Source organism: Protopterus annectens, chromosome 1.part0 (assembly GCF_019279795.1).
Source record: "Protopterus annectens isolate FY-2018-M chromosome 1.part0, PAN1.0, whole genome shotgun sequence".
Classification (NCBI taxonomy): Eukaryota; Metazoa; Chordata; order Ceratodontiformes; family Protopteridae; genus Protopterus; species Protopterus annectens.
In genome coordinates, this window is record NC_056725.1 from 1,021,001,091 (window position 1) to 1,021,023,013 (window position 21,923).

Below are 21,923 nucleotides of genomic sequence, written 5' to 3' on the forward strand. Positions count from 1 at the left end.
CTCTTGTGTGACTTTTGGCACATCTTTTTCTCTCTCTCAATAGTTGTTTCCTTTTCACTGAGGTTTTGGGAGGAGTTGTTGCTTACTGGTTATAATGTCTGAATAACCTGTGGCCACAAGATACCAAATTCTGATGTTCATCAGAAGTATGTATGTTGTGTGGAGGCTGCACATCTGGAAGCTCAATTTAACATTTGTGAGGCTTTGGCCACCAATCTGTTGTCGAGCACTGTAACAGATTTGTTCTAAAAGAGCTTTTCCCAGCCTCTCTTGGAGAAGGTAATCATTCTCACTTCTCTGGGCCTTCTGCTTCTTCTCCACTTTGTAACAAGCCACCTGATTGTGGTAGGAATGAGAAATGTAAATAAAAACCTAACCTTGTAAAAAAGCAGTCTGTGGAGCACTCCGCCATCAGATTACAGTTCCCTCGGGGTATATCTTCAGTGATGTTGAAGACATGGTTGTCTTCTACTCTGATTTCTTTGTTTGTCTCCGCTATTTTGCAGCCTTCTGAATCTTTGAACCTTGTAGTCTGTCAGGTTGGTGGAGGGGATTGGTTTGGGGCCAAGACCTTCGGATCCATTTCTATTCCTCTGGGCTTCAACGTTGGACAGCTTGGCATCGTCAACTTCAGAACCGAGTAGTTTCTGAAGGCTTCCTTTCCTAGGGTTCTCTGTGCCTTCAGTTACATTCCCTGGATTTGTCTTTGTTTCATCTTTCAAGTCTTTTGAAAGAGTGCTCTCTAGAGAGCAGAATTCTCTTATGAGCTGTGATCCCCTCCCACCAACACACGCAGTCTTGAGCCTGCTCATCTTGCTTCATCGTGACAGCCATCTCCCAAAAGCCTTGAGCCAGTTTTTGCTGAGGAAGCTCCATCAGCTTCTGGTCCTGTCCAGAACATCCCAGTGAAGAGGTGCACCAGAAGCACAAGTGTAAAAGGAGATGCATTGACACATTGACTCCCCTCCGGAAGGAAGGGCTCTCCCTCTTGTGGATGTCACTTTCAGAGAAATTTTGGACTTGCTCAAAAAGAAAAGGGGGGTGGTCCATGAAAGCACCTTCCCAAGAGGAGTCTGTATTTCTTGAGGCTTTTGGGGCTTGCCCATGTACTGCTTGGGTGGTCCCTTCTGGAGATTAGATAGACCTAATCTCCAAAAAGACATGGAAGGAATTGGACTAAGCTGAACCTGTACCTCGTAAGCCTGACTAGTTTCTTATGTCATCCAAAGATCATTCCCTCTGGAGCAAGGCCCTTGTTGTGGATTCTGTGGTGGTGGTGGACACCAGTAGAAAGGAACTGGTGTAAGAGAGTTCCACTGTCCAGCCATCGGACAATGGAGCCTGTTGCATTGAACAGGTTAAGGAAACAAGTCTGTGCTTCAGAGATTTTCACTGAGCTTGCTGAATTACCTGACATATGTCACTCATTTTCAGAGAAATTTGATCAAGGAGCTCTTCAAATCTCTCTCAGGGTCCCTATCTGGAGAACAGATCAAATCAATTAACTCTCAGCTGGCTGTCCTTCAGTCGTCATCCATATGTCTGTGTCTTATTTCCAGTACCACGGAAGGCACTTCTAGAGCAACGGGCACCAGCATTACTGTTATGGGACATGCCTAGCTGCAGCTTTGTGTATTTATGGAACATTTCAAACCATCTTTCATTAATGCCTGTTATGATGGATTGACAGAATGTGTTCCGAAAGTCAAAGAAACACTTTTGAGAAGTAAACAAGGCTGCACACCCTTTCTGCCATAGGAATCAAGTTTTCTACCCCCCAAAGGACCTTCTTAAGGAATCAGAAGGGTGGTAAGAGGCTTTGGATGATCTTCGTGTTTCATTGTTGCAGTCCTCACATTTGGGTCATCTCTGCCAGAGTAGCCCTCGGCCCGCCCGAATACCAGAAGCTTAGTATTTTTGCGTCGGTTGCTGTCGCTTCAGGACTGATGTCAGGTCGTCAGTAATACAAAGTAAGGTAAGTATTCTCATAATATATTTTATATCATAGCCTCTACTTTGAAATTCTTCACATAAGACTCCTGTTTGTTCCTCAGATTTTTTCTGGTCTGTATTCAATCTGCTAAATGTTCATCGTGCATACAGCTGCAGTCATTACAGATGGGTTATCCTGCCGTCAGGCAGGTCCTCGGTCGGCCGAATTCCAAAGTCTAGGTCCGGCGTCGGTTGTCGTCGCTTCTTCCCTGACGTCAGTGCGGCAGGGGTATAAAAGAGGCAGCCGACGCCATTTTCTTCAGTCTTTCTTGCCGCGCGGTGCCCGAAGCAGAAGCAGTTCGCAAGTGCCGGTTGGCCAGCTCCTGAGATTTACGAAAGTATTTCAGCCGAAATCTTCTTTAAAGCTAAGTACCCCATTGGGGAAACTTTTCTTGCCTCAGACCGATATCGGACAAAGTTAATAATTGCATTTCTTGTGGGAAGCAAATACCGCATAAGGATTTCCACTCTTTCTGTATACCTTGCTTAGGCCCAGACCACGAGGTCTCGGCCTGCCGTTTTTCTGCTAAGTTCAACAAGTGCACTATTAAGCGCCGGGCGGAGTTCGCCCTTCATTATTTTGGCAAAAAATTTAATTATATCGTGTCGTCGGATACACCGGCACCAGTTTTAAGCAAAAGACGCAAAGATAGGGACCGACATCCGAGGTCCGCACCGAGTACTGAGACCACGCTTAGGCCGACTACCGGTTCTCAGCGAGGCGCCTATGCAGCCCCTGAATACCGATGAGACTATTTTACCGGTGACTTTAGTATCCGAGGTCGCAGGCTCCTCGGTCTCCATTCCTACTGCAGATACCGACGCCACTCTTGGCGAGGAAACTCAAAATTTAGTCAGGCCTGCCATTTCTGTAGGCGTCTTCAGGCCTTCCACCTTCTCTATTAAATCCTTCACTAAATCTAAAGCAGCCATGAAAACTAAAAAACAGGCTCCTCAGACCTCCTCTCAAGGCCCCATGCCTAAAAAGCAGATGCTTAAAATGGCTGAGGATTTGATAACTCTCATCAGGGGTTCCCAACCCCCCTCTGACAAAAGACCCAGATTGGAGGAAGACTACCCTTCCTCAGACCAGGCTTCTTTTACCTCAGAACATTCTGAGGACCAGGATTATGCCTATTCCCCTTTCGAAGACTCTGATGCTGAGGAGTCTATTCCCTCGGTCTCCCCCCCTGAGGACTACTCTTTTGGAGAAACCCTGCATACATTGAGGGAACACTTTCACTGGGAAGGCCAAGATTACTCAGATTCCAAGAAAAGGCTCAGGGAATTTCTACTGCTCCCCCAGCATAGGCCCCTGGCTATCCCTCCTGTTTTAGATATTTTGGAGGATGTGTACGCAGAAGCCAGCCTTAATCCAGATTCTTTACCTCCAGCCCCTGTTAAACCAGACAGGTATTACCGGGTCCCTGATTCTCACCAGTTCCTTTATAAAAGCCATACTGCTGACCCAGAAACTATTTCACAGGGTCCCAAGGGAATAAAGGCCTCTACTGCTAAAAACCCTTTACCTTCAGAGAGAGATTCCAGAGCATTAGAAAGGTGTGGGGGGGGGGAGGTGTATACATCTGCCACTTTAACCATGAGGGCATTAAACTGTCAATTCCAGATGTTAAAGTACCAACAGTTTTTGTTATCCCAGTTAAAAAGCAAAATGACACAAACAGAACAACCAGACTTGAAAGAGTTGCAGGATTTGTTGCATGGTGCAGAGCAAGTGGGTAAACATACCTTGCAGTGTGGTTTTGATGCTTTAGAGGCCTCATGTAGAGCTGCTGTCACGGGGTCTGTTATACGTAGACATGCTTGGCTCAAAGAGCAAACCTTACCAGATCATGTCAAAGCAAAGTTATTAGATGCACCACTTCAAAAAGATGTATTGTTTGGTGTTAAAGCTGAGGAGGTACTAAAGAAAATGGAGGAAAAAGCGAAATCTGTGCAAACAGTGAAAGATTTCCTGCAGGTACAACCTCCACGCTTCAGCAGAAACTGGCCTTCAAAAAATTGGTCCTTTCCAGCCACGGACAGACCTTAAAGGGGCAGATACAGACGCCCAAGGGGTAGAGGACAACCTCAAGGATCTTACAGAGCAAGACAGTGGAAAGCACCAACCCCAAGAGGTGGAGAAGATAGATCACAGTCATTTAGAAAACAGACACAATGACTTCCCCCTATGCCTGCCAAGCAAAGCTTTAATGGCAGCACCTTTGGGCGGAAAACTGGCATTATTTTCAAAAAACTGGCATATTGTTACAAAAGACAAATGGATTCTGGACATTATAGACAGAGGCTACAGGTTCCACTTTCACACCCTTCCAAAAATGAGAGGCATGCCAAACCTGCCGCAAAATCAAAGGGCAGAGGCACAAAGACAAATTTCCGCTCTCTTGGATATGAAAGCGATTCAAGAGGTACCTGCAAAAGAACAAGTTCAAGGTTTTTATTCCAGACTATTCCTGGTACCAAGGAAAGACAAAGATTGGAGACCTATCTTAGACCTATGCATCCTAAACACATATCTACAGGTGCCAAAATTCAAGATGCTCACATTACAGCAGCTTCTTCCCATGCTGGGCAAGGAGTCTTGGCTGGTAACATTGGACCTCAAGGAGGCATACCTGCATGTCCCTATCAGACAAGATTGCAGAAGATACCTCAGATTTCTTGCAGGTTCAACCCATTACCAATTCTCTGCATTGCCCTTTGGCTTATCTATTGCGCCCAGAGTGTTCACGAAATGCCTGGCATCAGTAATTGCCTTCTGCAGACTACAAGGAATACAAATCTACCCATATCTGGACGACTGCCTGATCCAAGTGGACAGCAAGGACATTCTATTGCAGCATCTGGCGTTTGTAATAAAACTGTTAAACTTCCTGGGATATACAGTGAACAAAAAGAAATCAAAACTAATACCTTCTCAACAGATCATTTTCCTGGGTGCCAGCTTAAATACAACCACCCAGATGGCCTACCTCACGCCAGACAAACAAGGGCAACTGTCTCAATACTTCAGCAAAATGGCAACTTTCACCAGACTAACTGCAAGGAAAGTCCTGCAGGCTCTGGGATTCATGGCATCTTGCATCCTACTAATCCCATGTGCAAAGCTGCATATGAGGAAACTACAATGGCACCTAAAAAACTTATGGTCTCAACACAGCCACAGCTTGGAAACAATTATACCACTCATTCCATGCCTTCAAAAGGAATTTTTGTGGTGGGCTCAAGCATGCCAAAGAAACACAGGTCTCCCTTTCTGTGTACCTCAAGCAACTCAAATCATCACAACGGACGCCTCAGACTACGCCTGGGGAGCACACATAGTAGATCAGTGCATTCAGGGAAAATGGTCCCAAAAAGAGAAGCACCTACACATCAACCAAAAAGAGATGCTAGCCGTGCAAAATGCTCTTATGACCTTCAAAGACCTACTGCATCCAGGCCAGCTATTGATAAGGACAGACAACACCACAGTCATGTGGTACATAAACAAACAAGGGGGAACTCATTCATACCCCCTGTGCAGGCAAGCCATGACCCTATGGAACACAGCACTGGAATTGCAAATTCAACTACAGGCACAATTCCTGCCAGGGAAGGAAAACACACTGGCAGACAACCTAAGCAGAAATATGACAGATCCACACGAATGGAAGTTGCATCCTCAAGTTTTCTCAAAGATAACTCAGGCATGGGGATAGCCAGACATAGATCTATTTGCTACCCACAGAAATTACCAGTTGAAAAAATTTTGTTCAAGGACCTATCATCCACAGGCCTGGAAAGTGGACGCACTCTCTTTCAATTGGACAACATTGACAGTCTATGCCTTCCCGCCTCTTCCTCTACTGACCAAAGTTCTATTAAAAGCCAGAGCAGAGAGGCCACAAATGATTCTCATTGCTCCAGACTGGCCACAACAACACTGATATCCGCTCCTAAAGAGCCTGACACACTCCCCACCATGGATCCTACCTCTAGTCCCTCTTCTGTTGTCCCAGCACAACTACAAAACCCTTCACAGCCAGCTCAAAACCCTAAATCTAGCTGCATGGAGAATACCTTAATTTCCCAACAGACTCTCCTCTCCAAGGAGGTGCAGGATGTCATCTTGGAGGCCAGAAGACCTTCTACTAGAAAAGCCTACTCCGCCAAATGGAAACGATTTTGTTCCTGGAATCAAGAAAAGAGCCAGAATCCTCGGGTAATAAATATACCTCAAATTTTACAGTACCTAGCTGAGATGTTAAACAGTGGCCTTTCCTTCTCCATCAAGATCCACGCTTCAGGCATTTCTGCACAATACAACACAGACCCCCCTCTATTCTCACATCCTCTATTAAGGAAGTTCCTCAGAGGGGCAAAAAATATAAAACCCCCAAGGAAACCACCAGTTCCAGCTTGGGACCTCAACTTCGTATTGGAAAAGCTGACCTTGCCTCCTTTTGAGCCGGCTTCTTCAGCAGAGCTACAATACTTGTCATGGAAAACAGCCTTCCTTCTGGCTATCACCTCAGCATGCAGGGTTTCGGAACTGCAGGCCCTCATGGCTGTGCAACCATTCATCATTTTCCATCAGGACAGAGTTTCCTTATGAACCAACCCTACCGTCATGCCAAAGGTAGTATCCAGTGTAGCTTTGAATCAGACTATCCACTTACCTACCTTTTATCCAAATCCACAGAACAAAGGGGAGAGACTACTACATTCCTTGGACATTCACAGACAACTTCGTTATTACTTGGACAGAACAAAGCCATTCAGGAAATCTGAGCAACTCTTTGTGTCCTATGCTACAGGTGCTCAAGGAAAGGCGATTTCCAAACAGACAATTTCAAAATGGATAGCCCACTGCATACGCTTTTGTTATTCATTTCATGGAAAATCTGTGCCTGCATACATCAGATCCCACTCCACCAGGGCCACAGCTACATCTGCAGCTTTCCTCAGGGGGGTCCCTACCAAGGACATTTTGGAAGCAGCTACTTGGAGTTCAGTGCACACTTTCTCCAAGCACTACCACCTTCCACTATACTCAAAATCTAGTGCGGGCTTTGCCACAGCAGTCCTGCAGGGCATCCTCGCTCCTCCTAGTTCCACTTAGTGCCTACCACCCTTACTTAGCTTTGGGATTCTACCCATCTGTAATGACTGCAGCTGTATGCACGATGAACATAGTACAGTTTTGTACCTACCATAAATGTAGATGTTCGAGTGCTCATACAGCTGCAGTCCAGGTTACCCCCCCTCCGTCCCCTCTTAGGACAGGCCTTATGACAAACACCTTTATCATACAACCTATTTGGGGTATTCTTTTATGGTGTATTTGCTTGCAACTACTGTTTTTTGATTTATCTATATTGCATGTTTGCATAACATTATGTTTTGCCTTCCTTTTGGGGGCACCTGACATCTGGGGCAAGAAAAACTGAAGAAAATGGTGTCTGCTGCCTCTTTTATACCCCTGCCTCACTGACGTCAGGGAAGAAGCGACGACAACCGACACCGGACCTAGACTTTGGAATTCGGCCGACCGAGGACCCGCCTGACGGCAGGATAACCCATCTGTAATGACTGCAGCTGTATGAGCACTCGAACATCTACATTTATGGTAGGTACAAAACTGTACTTTCTTAATAGTTGACTCTTAACAATACCACCAAATACATGTCGAGCATGCATGCTTCTAGCATGCGTGTACTTATTAACCTGTACATTCTATATACGCATGTTTCTAATTTATTGTTGGAACCTTTATATATCTCAACATCTTAGATGTCCTTCTTAGATGTTGAGATATGTAAAGGTTCCAACAATAAATTAGAAACATGCTCGACATGTATTTGGTGGTATTGCTAAAAAGAGATAACATACTAAAGGGTAGAACCTTACACGCATGCCCATATTTTAGCAACCATATATTCATGAAAGAGCAAGATAAAAATTTGCGTTTTGTATTAAGGTATGTTACCACTTATAATTGTATGACTAAGTTTGTTGAGGCAATAACTAGAAAAAATTGGAGGATTATGATGGCTCAACCTGAGTTATATACAATACTGGGCAGCACACCCAGATTTGCTAGATTTAACCAACGCACTATTAAGCGTCTGTATATTTTTGCTTCAAAATATTTTGGCTTCAGATTTAATTACCCTGAAATGTCGTCTGTTAGCAATCAGACTACCGGAGTTCACAAAAAAACGCAAAGAAAAAGAGACAGATCGTCGAGGTCCAAAACCAACTAATCTTCTGCTAAGCCAGTCGCCAGTACTTAGTGAGGCGCTTTCGCAGCCCCTGATACCCACTGCTTTTGAGTTGCAGGCCTCTACCGAGACCCATGCGGAGTCCGGAGCCGCTGAGCAGGCACCGGCTTCTGAGGGTGTTTACAGGCCTCAACGTTTTTATATAAAACCGATGCCAGCTTCAAAAACATGATCAAAAGCATCTTCTAAGTCTAAAAAAGTGACGCATGAGCCACGTCCTCAGGCCCTTATGCCTAAAAAACAGATGATCAGGACTCAATTACCTTGATCAGGGGTTCCCAGCCCCCCCCCCCCCTGCTGAGAGGCCTATTCAAAACACTGATTATGAATCTTCAGATCAGGTTTCCATTTCTTCTGATTCCTCTTCTGATCAGGAGTTTTCTATACCACCCTATGAGGATTCAGATGCAGAAGAATCAATCCCATCTGCATCTCCTCTGGAGGATTATTCTTTTGGAGAAACCTTGCATACTTTAAGGGAACTTTTTCCTTGGGAGAGTCAGGATTTCTCTGAATCAAAAAAGAGGCTTAGGGATTTCCTTCTTTTTCAGCATAGGCCTTTGGCTATACCTCCTGTATTAGACATTGTTGATGTGTTTTCGGAATCAAGCATGGCTCCTGATTCCCTACCTCCGGCTCCTAGTAAGCCAGATCGGTATTACAGGGTTCCTGACTTCCACAAATTTCTATTCAAAAATCCTGCTGCTGATCCTGAAACTATCTCACAGGGTCCCAAAGGTGTAAAGGTCTCTACAACCAAAAATCCTACCCCCTCTGATAGAGACTCCAGGGCGCTGGATAGATGAGGAAAGAAGGTTTATAGGTCTGCAATCTTGGCAATTAGGGCCTTAAACTGCCAGTTTCATATGATTAAATATGAACAGCATGTTATGGGCTTATTGAAACAGAAAATGATGTTGATTTCTGATTGTGTGGAAAATAAAGAATTACAGGAATTATTGCATGCAGCAGAGCAGGTTGGAAAGCATACTTTACAATGTGGTTTTGATTCTTTGGAGGCCTCTTGCAGGGCCACAGTTACTGGATCTGTGATTAGAAGGCATGCCTGGCTCAAGGAGCAAAATCTGCCTGATCATGTTAAAACTAAATTGTTGGATGCCCCTTTACAGCATGATACTCTATTTGGTAATAAGGCAAAAGAGGTTTTAAAGAAAATGGAAGACAAAGCTAAATCTATGCAAACTATAAAAGATTTCTTACAAGTGCAGCCATCAAGATTCAGTAGGCACTGGCCTACTAAAAATTGGTCCTTTCCTGTGTCCAACAGAACCTCTCAAGGCAAATCCAGCCGCTCAAAAGGCTCTAGATACCAATCACAGGGTTCTTACAGGTCAAAGCAATGGGGTGCCTCCACCTCCAAATCTGGAGGAAACAAAAGGACAACCCTACAGTAAGCAGTCTCAATGACTTCCCTCAACCATCACCAAGCACTTATCTTTTGGCAGCCCCCTTAGGGGGAAAGTTAGCACTTCATGCTCAAAATTGGCAGTTAATTACCCAGGACAAGTGGGTATTAAATATAGTATCCCAGGGGTACAGATTTCATTTCCATACTTAGCCAATTCCAAACAGTTGGCCAGATCTGCCAGAAAATCAATGGGCAGAGGCTCAGAAACAAGTTACGTCCATCATGGATATGGGGGTTATTCAACCAGTACCAGAACAGGAAAAAGGACAAGGTTTTTATTCAAGACTTTTCCTGATACCCAGAAAAGACAATGCCTGGCGTCCAGTACTGGACTTATTGATTTTGAACACATTCCTGGACATTCCAAAATTCAGAATGCTGACTTTACAACAGCTACTGCCTATGCTGGGCAGGAACGCTTGGTTAGTGACTCTAGACTTGAGGCATACCTGCATATCTCAATAAGGGAATTGTGCAGAAGATACCTCCGCTTCAAGGCAGGTTTTATGCATTACCAATTTTCTGCACTGCCCTTTGGCTTATCTACTGCTCCCAGGGTCTTTACAAAGTGCCTGGCACCAGTAATTGCATTTTGCAGACAAAGAAGCATACAAATTTATCCTTACCTGGACGACTGTTTCATTCAAGCAGAGAACAAGGACATTCTTCTTCAACATCTGGCGTTTGTAAAAAGGCTTCTAACATGCCTAGGGTACACAACAAACTAAAAGAAATCACAACTGGTACCCTCTCAAAAAATTACATTCCTGGGTGCAAGCTTGAATACAACTGCCCAGATGGCTTACCTTACGCTAGACAAACAAAGAAAGGCAACTAACTATATATTTCAAACAGATGGCAACAAAAACCCAGTTATCTGCAAGACAAATTCTGCAGGCTTTGGGGTTCATGGCATCCTGCATTCTAATAATTCCGTATGCAAGACTGCATATGAGGAGACTTCAGTGGTACCTAAAAAGTTTATGGAGTCAACATTGTCACAGTCTGGAAACAATGATCCCTCTCATTCCCTGCCTACAACACAAGTTTCTTTGGTGGGCAGAGACATGTCACCAAAACAAGGGACTGTCATTCACTCTATCCCCTGCCACCCTAACTACAGACGCATCAGACTATGCTCGGGGGTCCACCTGGCGGGGAGATGCCTTCAGGGCATATGGAGCCCAAAACAAATACATCTGCATATCAACCAGAAAGAAATGCTAGCTGTTCAGAATGCCCAGACAGCCTTCAAGGACTTACTTCATCCAGGACAACTAATGATAGACGGACAACACCACGGTTATGTGGTACATAAACAAGCAGGTGGGTACACGTTCCTACCCCCTTTGCAGACTAGCCATGGCATTGTGGAACACAGCCATGACTTACCAAGTACATCTTCAAGCTCAATTCCTGCCAGGAAAACAAAATACTCTGGCAGACGACCTAAGCAGAAATCTTATGGACCCGCACGAGTGGAAACTCGATCCACAAATCTTCAGCATGGTAACACAGAAATGTGGGAGCCCAGACATAAATCAATTTGCCTCTCCCCAAAATTATCAACTGTACAAATTCTGCACAAGGACTTATCACAGACAAGCATGGAAACTGGATGCCCTATCCTTCAGACAGGAAAAAACAAAAATGATCCTAATTGCTCCGGACTGGCCTCGCCAGCACTGGTGCCCAATTCTAAGGAATATGTCTCAACTCCCTCCTTGGTACTTGCCTCAGATACCTCGTCTACTGTCTCAGCAGAACAATCAAATTCTGCACACTCAGCTCCAAACTCTGAACCTTGCAGCATGGCTGATCATGTAATTATTCAAACACCACCTCTCAGTAAATATGTGATGGATGTCATTTTGGAAGCCAGAAGGCCTAGTACTAGAAAATCTTATGCTGATAAATGGAAGAGATTCTGTGCTTGGAACCAAGCACTAGGAACGGACACAGCAAAACCAAATATCCCTCAGATTTTACAATACTTGACTGAGATGCTTGACAAGGGCCTATCTTTTTCTTCAATAAAAATCCATGCCTCTGCCATCTCGGCTCATTACAACACGGAGCCTCCTATCTTTTCTCATCCTCTGCTAAAACAGTATCTTAGAGGGGCCAGAAATTTAAGGCTTCCCAGAAGATCACCAACTCCTGCATGGGACCTCAATTTTGTGCTGGAAAATCTCACCCTGCCTCCTTTTGAACCAGCAGCTACTGCGGATATAAAGTTTTTGTCATGGAAAACAGCTTTCCTTTTGGCAATCACTTTAGCAAGAAGGGTTTCTGAGCTACAGGCCCTCATGGCTGTGGAGCCTTTTATTGCATTTTACCCGGAGAGGGTGTCCCTCAGGACCAATCCTTCCTTTATGCCTAAGGTGGTATCCAGTGTGGCTCTTAACCAGACCATTCACCTGCCAACTTTTTTCCCAAATCCGCAGAACAAGGGGGAATGGATTCTGCATTCATTGGATGTACACAGACAACTAAGATTCTACTTAAACAGCACATAATCTCTATGAAAGTCTGAGCAACTACTGGTGGCATTTGCTGCAGGATCAGAGGGGAAGGCTATATCAAAGCAGACTATTTCTAAATGGATAAGCCATTGCATTTGTTTCTGCTACTTGCACCATGGTAAACCTGTGCCAAAGAGGATTAGATCCCATTCCACCAGGGCTCCCTCTACTTCAACAGCTTTTCTCAGAGGGGTTCCTACCAGAGACATTCTAGAAGCTGCTACTTGGAGCTTAGTTCATAAATTCACAAAGCATTACCATTTACCTCTCTTTTCTAAATCCAGGGCAGGCTTTGCCAGTGCAGTCCTGCAGGGCCTTATAGCTGCTCCTACTGCTGTTTAATTCCATCCTCCCATCCATAGCTTTGGGATTCTACCCAAATGTAATGATTGCAACAGTGAAACACAAAGGACATAGTACAGTTGTGTACACTTGCCATAAATGTAGATGTTAATGTATTCACTGTTGCAGTCCGGGTTACCCACCTGCCAGCCCCCTTTCTCTACCTCTTCTTTCCTTCACTATGCTCAAAAGCCTTTGTGGTGTATTTGCTTTTAGTTGAAGATACATTTTATGTGCTCTAAAGTGCATTTATATATTTATAGTTTTTATATATGTGTGTATATATGTGTATATATGTATATATATATATATATATATATATATATATATATATATATATATATATATATATATATTTTTTTATTTTATTTTTTTTTTGTGCTCCCCATTTGGGGGGCACCTGACATCTGGTGCAGGAAAAACTGATTAAAATGGCGTCAGCTGCATGTTTTATACCCCTGACGTCATGGAAGAGGAGACCGCAACCAACACAAGACCTAAGACTTTGTTATTCAGGCTGACTGAGGGCAGCCTGCCAGCAGATTACCATAATGTAATGACTGCAACAGTGAATACACTCTAACATCTACATTTATGGTAAGTGTACACTACTGTACTTTTCCTTCCACCCCAGGCCTCTGAGAAAAGCTGTAGGAAAACAAACAATTTCTTCCTGGATTGCTAAGGCCAGTTCCTTTTGTTATACACACCATGGGAAGACACTGATAGGCAACGTCAGAGCCCATTCCACAAGAGCCATTGCTTCCTCTGGAGCCTTTTTTAAAGGTCTAGACACCAACTCCATTTTGGAAGCAGCTACCTGGTCCTCTGTGCACACCTTCACCAGACACTATAAACTGGACTACATCTCCAGGGCCAGTGCAGGATTTGCCAGGGGTATCCTGCATGGCTTCCTGGAATCCTCATTCAGGACACCTCCCAGCCAGCAATGAGCTTTTGTACTCACAATTGAATACTGCAACATTGGAATAGAAGGGCATAGGAAAGTTGTGTAAAATCTTACCATAACCATAGATGTCCTTCTCTTCCATGTTGCAGTATTCCTTTTCCCCCTCTTATCCTTGCACTTGTTCTCCTCAGCTCCTGTACAGGGTATACCTTCAGGACTGGCTCTATCTGGTGCTTCTTTGGTTCTGATAGCTGGTGCTTGCAGATGTCACATTTATGGCCCCCTTACCTGCCAACATGTCAGACGTCCGCACCATCAGGGACTGGAAAAGCTTTAGAAACCTGTCCGGACAAGCTGATCAGAAGAAGGGTAAACCCACTAGTGAATACTGCAACATGGAAGAGAAGGAACATGTTTGGTTATGGTAAGATTTTACACAACTTTCCTTTCTTTCCAAATTTTTCTGACAAGGGCGAGTACTTTACATTTGCTGGATATTCACCATCAGCTGTGGATGTTTTCGTATTGATCACTGCTGCAGTACCCTTAGTCATATGGGTTATATCCTACCAAGGATATAACAGCTGGTTGTCTTACAAAGCTTCAAGGCACCTTCCATGTGCCCAAACTGTGTTGCAGCTTGAATTGGGTTTGGGTCCAAAGCCCTTTATTGCCGTGGAATTGTATGCTCCTGTGAGACTTTTGAGGATCAACGTTTGGCTTGTGCTTTCGTGAGCTGAGCAGATAAGTTCCCTTTGTGGAAAACTCTTCCATTTTCATACTTTTTACTGAGGTTTTATTACTTTCCTTTTCAGAAAAGTTAAAGCTTGGAAGGAGGTTCCAAACCGAAGTCTCAAACCTCCAAAAACACTCCCAAGTCTGAGGGACTATTCAAGGGACATTGTGACCTCTCCCACCCTGGCCCCCTCTCTCTGTCTTCCATAAAGTCTGAATTTCTGTTTTTCCCTTTGGCAACAGATTGTTTCAGAAAAATGGGTTCTGAAAAATCATTCTTCTGTGTTACAGATGACAGTGGGAGAAATTCGTCCTTTCCAGGGGGTTATTCCTCATCCTACCGATCAGACTATTTTGTTTCCACCTGTTCTTCATCACATGTCCCAAAGAGTGATAGAACCAGTTCCTCTTTCCCAGTTGGGGAAATAGTATTATACAAGAATGTTCATAGTGTCAAAGAAAGAAAACATTTGGCGACCACTTCTGGATCTTTCTTTTCTAAACCTGTTTGTGATAGTGCCAAATTTCAAAATGATGTCACTTCACAACCTGTTGCCTCTTCCTCTTCCAAGTTTCTTGGTAACACTAGACTTGAAGATGCTCATCACATTCTTGTTCATCCAGACTTCAGGGGTGTCTTAAGGCTTTGTGCTTCAGGATCCACATCATCAGTTGTCTGCCTTGCCCTTTGGACTATCCACTGCAAGCAGTGTGTTCACAAAGTGTCTAGCTCCAGTTATAGCTCATTACAGGCTTCAGGGTTATCTACATTTTCTGTATTTAATGACTTGCTTATCTTTGCAAAGTCTCTTTCAAAATGTCAGGAAACTCTGTTGGGTGAGAGAGCTCTTGCACAAGCTGGAATTCCAAGAGAACATTCAGAAGTCTTTCTTATTAACTTCCTCATACAGGATAATGTTCCTAGGATAACTAGACAGTGGAGTTCAAAGAGAGTTTCCTTCCACAGGAAAAAAAGAGAACTTTATTTAGATATGTTTTTGCTTTTCCATTCAGACTTCAGTCATGAGGGAATACCTCTGGATTTTGGGTCTCATGGCAGCTGTGATTCTCATGATATCCCTGGCAAGAGTCCACATGAGAAAGATACAGTGGTATCCTGAAATCTTTTTGATCCCAACTTCAATACACTTTATCTTTTCATTTCACAGTACTGGGTTTTGTCAGAAGAGAAATCACTTGGTGGAGGCAACAGGTATTCTTAAATCAAGGTCTCCCCTTCTCCATCCATGCTCCAAAGCATTCAGTCACCACAGATACTTCGGATTTTGCTTGAGGAGAGCTTTCAAGAGCGAAAAAACATGCAGATGATGAGGGATACCAAGGACAGATGCAAGCACATCACTATCAAGGAGATGCTTGCTCTGATCAAGGCACTTAATTCTCTGAACCATCTTTAGTCCCTGTGACCTCTTCAAGTGGTTATAGACAGTATCGTAGTGATGTGGTACATCAGCAAGCAAGGGGGAACCAGGTCATACCCCCTTTGCACACTGGCCGAGTTAGCTTGGGATATAGCTTCACAGCACAGTCATACTCTACAGGCATCATATATTTTGTCAGAGCAAAATTGTATGGCTGACAAATTGAGCAGGACCAGGGCAGACCCTCATGAATGGAAGCTTGATCCGGGGGGGGGAGGGTCCAGAATTGTATCCATTTGTGGAAAGTTCCTCAAGTACACCTCTTTGTCTCCTCTCTGAATGATCGACTGGCAAAATTATGTTCCAGGACTCGTGCGAGAAGGCCTGGAAGCCAGATACCTTTTCTTTGGACACCCTTTCCACCAATATCCAGGGTACTTCTGATTATTCATAAGGAGTCCCCTAAGATCATTGTGGTGACTTCCTTCTAGGCCAGGTAACCTTGGTTCTTTCTTCTTTTGTAAATGGCCAGGGGAAGTTACCACAGGCTTCCTCACAGAGGTGAGTATACTCACACAAGAACATGGATATTTGCTATACCCCAGCATCAGACATCTTCACTTGACTGCCTGGATGATAGGGTCTTAGTCCTTTAGGCACCTGTTTTCTGAGAATGTGCAGCAGGTAATAATAAAGGCAAGAATGTCTACTACTAGAAAATAATATAATAGCAAATGGAAAAGGTTTTCTAGTTGGTGCCAAAAACATAAGCATCACCCATTCATGGCTAGTTGTTCTCTGATTTTACAGTATTTGTGTGAGTTACTATTCTGTGGTCTTTCTTATTCCTCTATCAAGGTTCTTTTATCAGCCAATTCAGCATGGCTGCCCGTGGATCCTCCACTTTCAAGGCGCTTGCATGTCAAAATGTTCTTGAAATAGGTTTTGCATAAGAGGCCTCCAAGTAAACAGTGACCCCTCCTTGGGATCTTAATTTTGTGTTAGAGAAACTAACGCTTGCTCCATTTGAACCAGCTAAAACTGGCTGACTTGAAGTTCTTAACATGGAAAACAGTTTTATTGATTGCTCTGACCTCTGCAAGAAGGGTATCTGAGTTGCAAGCTTTTATGGTGAGTCCAACCCTACCTCATTTTCCACAAGGACAGGGTTTCTTTGAAAGCTAATCCTTCATGTATGCATAAAGTGGTATCAGAGTTTATTTTAAGCTAAACTATCCTTTTCACCGTTTTCTTTCCTGAACCTAAAAATGAGGAAGAAAGGATATTCTATACCATGGATATCCACAGATAGCTCTGGGTACTGTCTTGAACTTAATCTTTCAGATTTGTTCTTCATCTCTTGTGAAGTTAAGAAGGGACAACCAATATCAAAACAGACCATTTCCAAATGGTTATTTAAGGCTATCACATTTTGTTATACTCACCATGACAGAATTATTACAGGTAGGGTCAAGGCCCAGTCTACAAGAACCTTGGCTTCTATCACTTTTTGGAAAGGGTTGAATTTTCTATAAGTATTCTAGAATCTGCTACTTGGTCCCCTGTGTATACTTTTACAAAGCACTGTAAGCTGAATTCCTTGTCTAGGTCTAGATCATGTTTTGCTAGGACTATTTTCCAGGGGCTTCTGGACCACTTTCCTTCCACCTCCTAAATAAGGTTAGCTATGGTAATTACCCATATAGCTAAGGCAAAAGTGATTAATATTAAGAACATAGTACAGTTGTGCAAGTTGAACTTCCCATAACAGCAGATGTTCAAATGATCACCGTTGCAATATCTGCTGTGTCCCTCCATCCCCCTTGTTTTTATGTGTTTTTTTTTATGACAGGGTGTGAGAGATTTCTTTTTTTTGCTATTCCCAGCCTTGCTCTTTCAGTGCTCTGGCTCCCTGTCCTGCTGGCAGGAAAGCTGTGAAAGGCTTCACACCAAACCTTGTCTTTTAATCAGGTTAGCTCAAAGCTACTCTACAGTTTGGGCACATGGAAGGTGCCTTGAAGCTTTGGAAGCTGGCTAGCTGTTATATCCTTGGCAGGATATAATCATATGGCTAATGCTACTCCCATCTGTGATCATTCGAACATCTACTGTTGTGGTAAGTTCAACTTGCATAACTGTACTTTCTGTTTACATCAAACTAATATAAAGTCTTATCAATTTTGTCTCCATTCAGCCAAGACGGGTAAGGGGACCATCCAATGTTGCACTCTCCTATTGGCATTTGAGACCGTATATCCCATGTCTACAAAGAAAAGGGCTTGTCATTATGCAGTCTTCCAAAGGCTTATTCAGCATTATCTGAGGCCTTTTCCACGGTCTTCTTTTCCATGTTCCCTCTTGTTGACATATGTGCCACTGCTACTTTGTTCTAGGTCCATAGATGCATTTCGTACTATAATTTGGATGTACAGTCGAGGTCAAGAGCCTCCTTTTGTTCGGCTGTGCTCCAAAATATCCTTCCATGAGGCCTGCCTAGTGTCCTGGTAGCTGGGGACTGTGTTGTCATTTGAGGAGCAGATGGAAGAGACCTCATTTACAAAGGTTATGTACTTTCCACAATGTTAGGTCTGTGTTTTCTGCTTCTGTCCTTCCTTAACCCCCTCCTTCCCCATTCTGTGTTTCAGTTATTCACTCCTGGAGTAACCTTGCCAAGATACTCTTTATCTGTGGATTTGCTTTTAAACCTACATGTCATTTATTTCCTGTCTCATGGTTTTTATTCTTTTGTTTGGGGGTTTCTGCTAATTTTTCTTTGTACCTTTTGAGGAAGTACACCTTTTGATTTATTGTGGGCAAACTCGAGCTGAGGTGATTTGCTCATTACAAGAGGATTATGGGTAAGGGGAGGAACCTGAACATGTGATCTGAAGGTTGAGAGAAGCCAAAGTTAAATCCAATTTAGATAGGAAGGCTCCATTTGTTGAGGAAGAAATGAAGCAGACAGCACTGACTTTAACTTACATTTTTACATGTATCTGTACATCAAAACCTTTAGGAAGGCTTATCTTTTCCTTAACATTGGCTAGTGTATTTTAAGGGAGTTGTGCATTATTTTTGGGGAAGAGTAGTTCATCTTAATCTACCTTTTGAAGAACCCCTTTTTCTTAAATGGTGCTGCATCTTCTCATGTGGTATGCATTTTTTGTTCTCCTTTCAAAGTTTGTAGTTTTGAAGTTTATCTCTTCAGAGATTCTTTCCTTTGTTGCCATTACTTCTGTCCAAGGATATCCGAGCTGCAGTCATTTGTTTTCAAGCCCTAGATGGACTTTCATAAGTATCTGGTGTCCCTTAAGGGGTAATCTGTATCTTAAACATTAGATGTTACAATTGTCCTTAGGCTAGACCATTCACTTCCTTTTTTTTCTCCTAAAAGGACAGAATACAGGAGATGATGGTTAGTTCGTATATCCTTTATAGGCACTGCAAGCTCTGGTTTTACCTGAAGAGGGAGTGTGTTTTCATGAAGGTAGACCACTTCCTCATTCCAGGTAAAGATGTACTCATTGGCTAAGAAGATTTTTTCCTAGTGGTTTGCAGTCTGCATTGTCTTCTACCAGGCTAATTGCCCATTGGAAAAGGCTGCTGTAATTGGCTTCATCGGAATTGACTTTATTTATTTATTTATTTATTTATTTTGGTGCAAATGTGTTCCCTGCAGATATTTGTGCCACATCTATTTGATAATTTTTATACATTTACCAAGTATTAGTGCTTGGACCATGATTCAGAGACTGTGACTTCCTTTGACACATCCATTGGCTTTTCTCCTGTTTTTGCATCACACGATGGTTGAGTATTTATTGCTTGAGATTTTTACCAGCAGTTGCCTTCTGCAGAAGGCCATAAAAGTCCTATGACTGCTTAGTTACCTGTTGTATCAGTTCCTGTGTAAAGGTCTTCAGCAGTGGGTGCTTGTTGCTCTCTTGTTTTGTTCCTGTAACTGAATAATAGTCTATTCATCAAGTAACATTTATTGAATCTTCACAGAGGTTATGCATACAATTTTATGTTCTTGTTTTCTGTATGTGCTCACTTACAAGTTGAGAATTAAACTGTATACTTCAGGGGCTGAGCTGAGTGCACCTTTCTTACTGTGCTTGTGAGCTAGTGCAGAGGAATTGGGCATGCATGCTTCTGAGTATAGGCATAGTGAAGCAGCATTGTGCTTTGTTGGGAAGGTCACTGCAGAGGGTCTTCATGCTTGTCAGATGATACATTAATTACTTAAAGCTGCATCATAGCTAACCTCTTCCTCACTTATTTTTGTAATTTGGGATGGGGAGGTTGTTGAATGAAGAAAGTGGCACTAGACCTCCTTAAAGGCATTTTCATATACCAAAGGTCCCATTGGTCGAGTATTGGAGGCAGGCCAGTAGTACGTTTTGAATAAGCCATGTGTTAGTCAGAAGAAATAGACTTGTGATTCTTTAAAAGTGTTGGAGTTACTGTGTAAATCACAATTACCATTACTCTAAATTTTTAATTGAATGTCTTTGCTATCCTTTTCCTTTTTTAACTTGTTTGATTTTTTCATTTAGGTATGGTATCACGTATGTGCTAGTCGTGGGAAAGGCTGTTATAACACCAGATTGAAAGAGGATGGAGGTTGCACTATATGGTACAACGAAACACAGGTATGTTTGATCACCTTTGTTTTGTTGTGAGAAAAGTAATTAAGTATCAAAAAATTAGATACTGTTTTCTGAAGTCAAGAATATCAGTTTGAAGCATTTGCACAATACTGCACTTTGGTACAGTTTGAAATTAGGCTTGTGTGTGTGTGTCGAGTGCTGGGAAATTCATGGCAATTTTGATTTTTGATTTTGGACTTAATTTTAAATGAGTATATATGATTTTTTTAATCAAGAGAAGCTGGGAAAAACCTTCAAAAATTTATACTTGATCTTGTAGAAGACAGCTGAAATGAGTATAAAACGTGGCTGCACTGACAAGTAATTCTGTTCATACTGACAGCACCTTTTCAAGGTGAAAAGCTTTTCTTGAACATGTTCGTAAACTGTCAGTATGCTTTTTGGGTGTGCTTTTTCCTGATGAATTGTTGGCTGAGATGTGAAGTGCTTTTAATCTGTGGAAAAAATCACTTTCTGGTGTTTTTTTCCCTAGTGCATTTTTCATAGTTTGAATATGGCAGTGTATTCTTATCTTGCATTGAAAATGTTCTTTTTCAAGAACCTTACTCAGTACTTACTGTATTTCATAATTTTTTTTCTCTTCAGCAGTTCCTACATCTCTGTGACCAACCTTTGCAGTAACCAAAACTTGGGGGTAATTTTGTTGGTTTTCTGGGAGCTGTCTATACATAAACTGTTGAAGGCTTTTGCTAGAGAAGATATGCTTCCAAATGATCTGCATTTAAGAACATTTATTTTAGGTTTGTGTTATAAACTCTGTCAGCAGTATAATGATTAGTCATTGTAACAGATGGTCAAGACTAATTTGAACTGCACTTGTAGCAGTCTCTTGCTACCCACCAACCTCTCACCCCTGATCATTTTTTGGTTACCTTGTAATGTGTTAGGTACTTAAGTTAAGTAAGTTTTGATCTGAAGTAGTTTACTTCATTTGATTTTCAACCTGTGGGTAGCGGATCCATATCGGATCCGAGACAGCAGTTTCACTAGCATCTGCTCCAAGCTCCTCCCTTTACCCATAACACACCACTACCTTCCAACCCCCAGATCTCATTTGCTGCAGCTTGCCATAAGCATCGTGATCCTGAGCTCCAGGTCTGTGACTTGGGACGTTTTCATATTCTAGTGGTTTTTGAAAGTTTTTTGAGTGTAGTTTTAGTGTAGGTTCCCTCTCTTCCTCCCCTCGCTGGTGTGTCATGTTTTAGGATTTTTGTGTAGTTTTAGTCAGTTAGCTAATGTATAGTTGTCTTCCCCTCCCCCCTCAGCGTAGTGTGCCTTCTGAGAGTGTGGTGAGTGGATCTGTGTAGAAAATATATATATATTTTTTTTCTTTTTCTGTGTCGTGTGTTAGACTGGTATAAGGAATTTTGAGAGAGACATGGCTGATCCCAAGCTGGTCTTCAAGAGGTTCACTGAGTGTGGCCACAGATTGACACCCGCTGATGGCCACACTCTTTGCGTGTTGTGTTTTTAGGTGTAGCACATTTAAACTCTGTGCAATATGCATGGGTTTCAACCCACACGCCATCAAGGATAGATGGGCCAAGATAGCCTTGAAAGGCCTTCTACCTACCATGGAGGCAGCTGCCTCTCCTTCCTCTCTTGTCCTTCCTTCTCCTCCCTCCCAGGCTGGGACTCACCCTCCCAC

General features: G+C 42.9%; 1 protein-coding gene across 1 annotated transcript in view; it reads left to right on the top strand.

The window, feature by feature from the left end:
- Window positions 1–21,923, top strand: part of DDX1 (DEAD-box helicase 1) — a 1,380,291-nt gene that overhangs the window by 1,269,556 nt on the left and 88,812 nt on the right. The window contains exon 24 of the mRNA XM_044064805.1: window positions 20,162–20,257. Within this exon, the coding sequence (XP_043920740.1) occupies window positions 20,162–20,257 (96 nt within the window). The remainder of the gene's footprint in view (window positions 1–20,161; window positions 20,258–21,923) is intronic.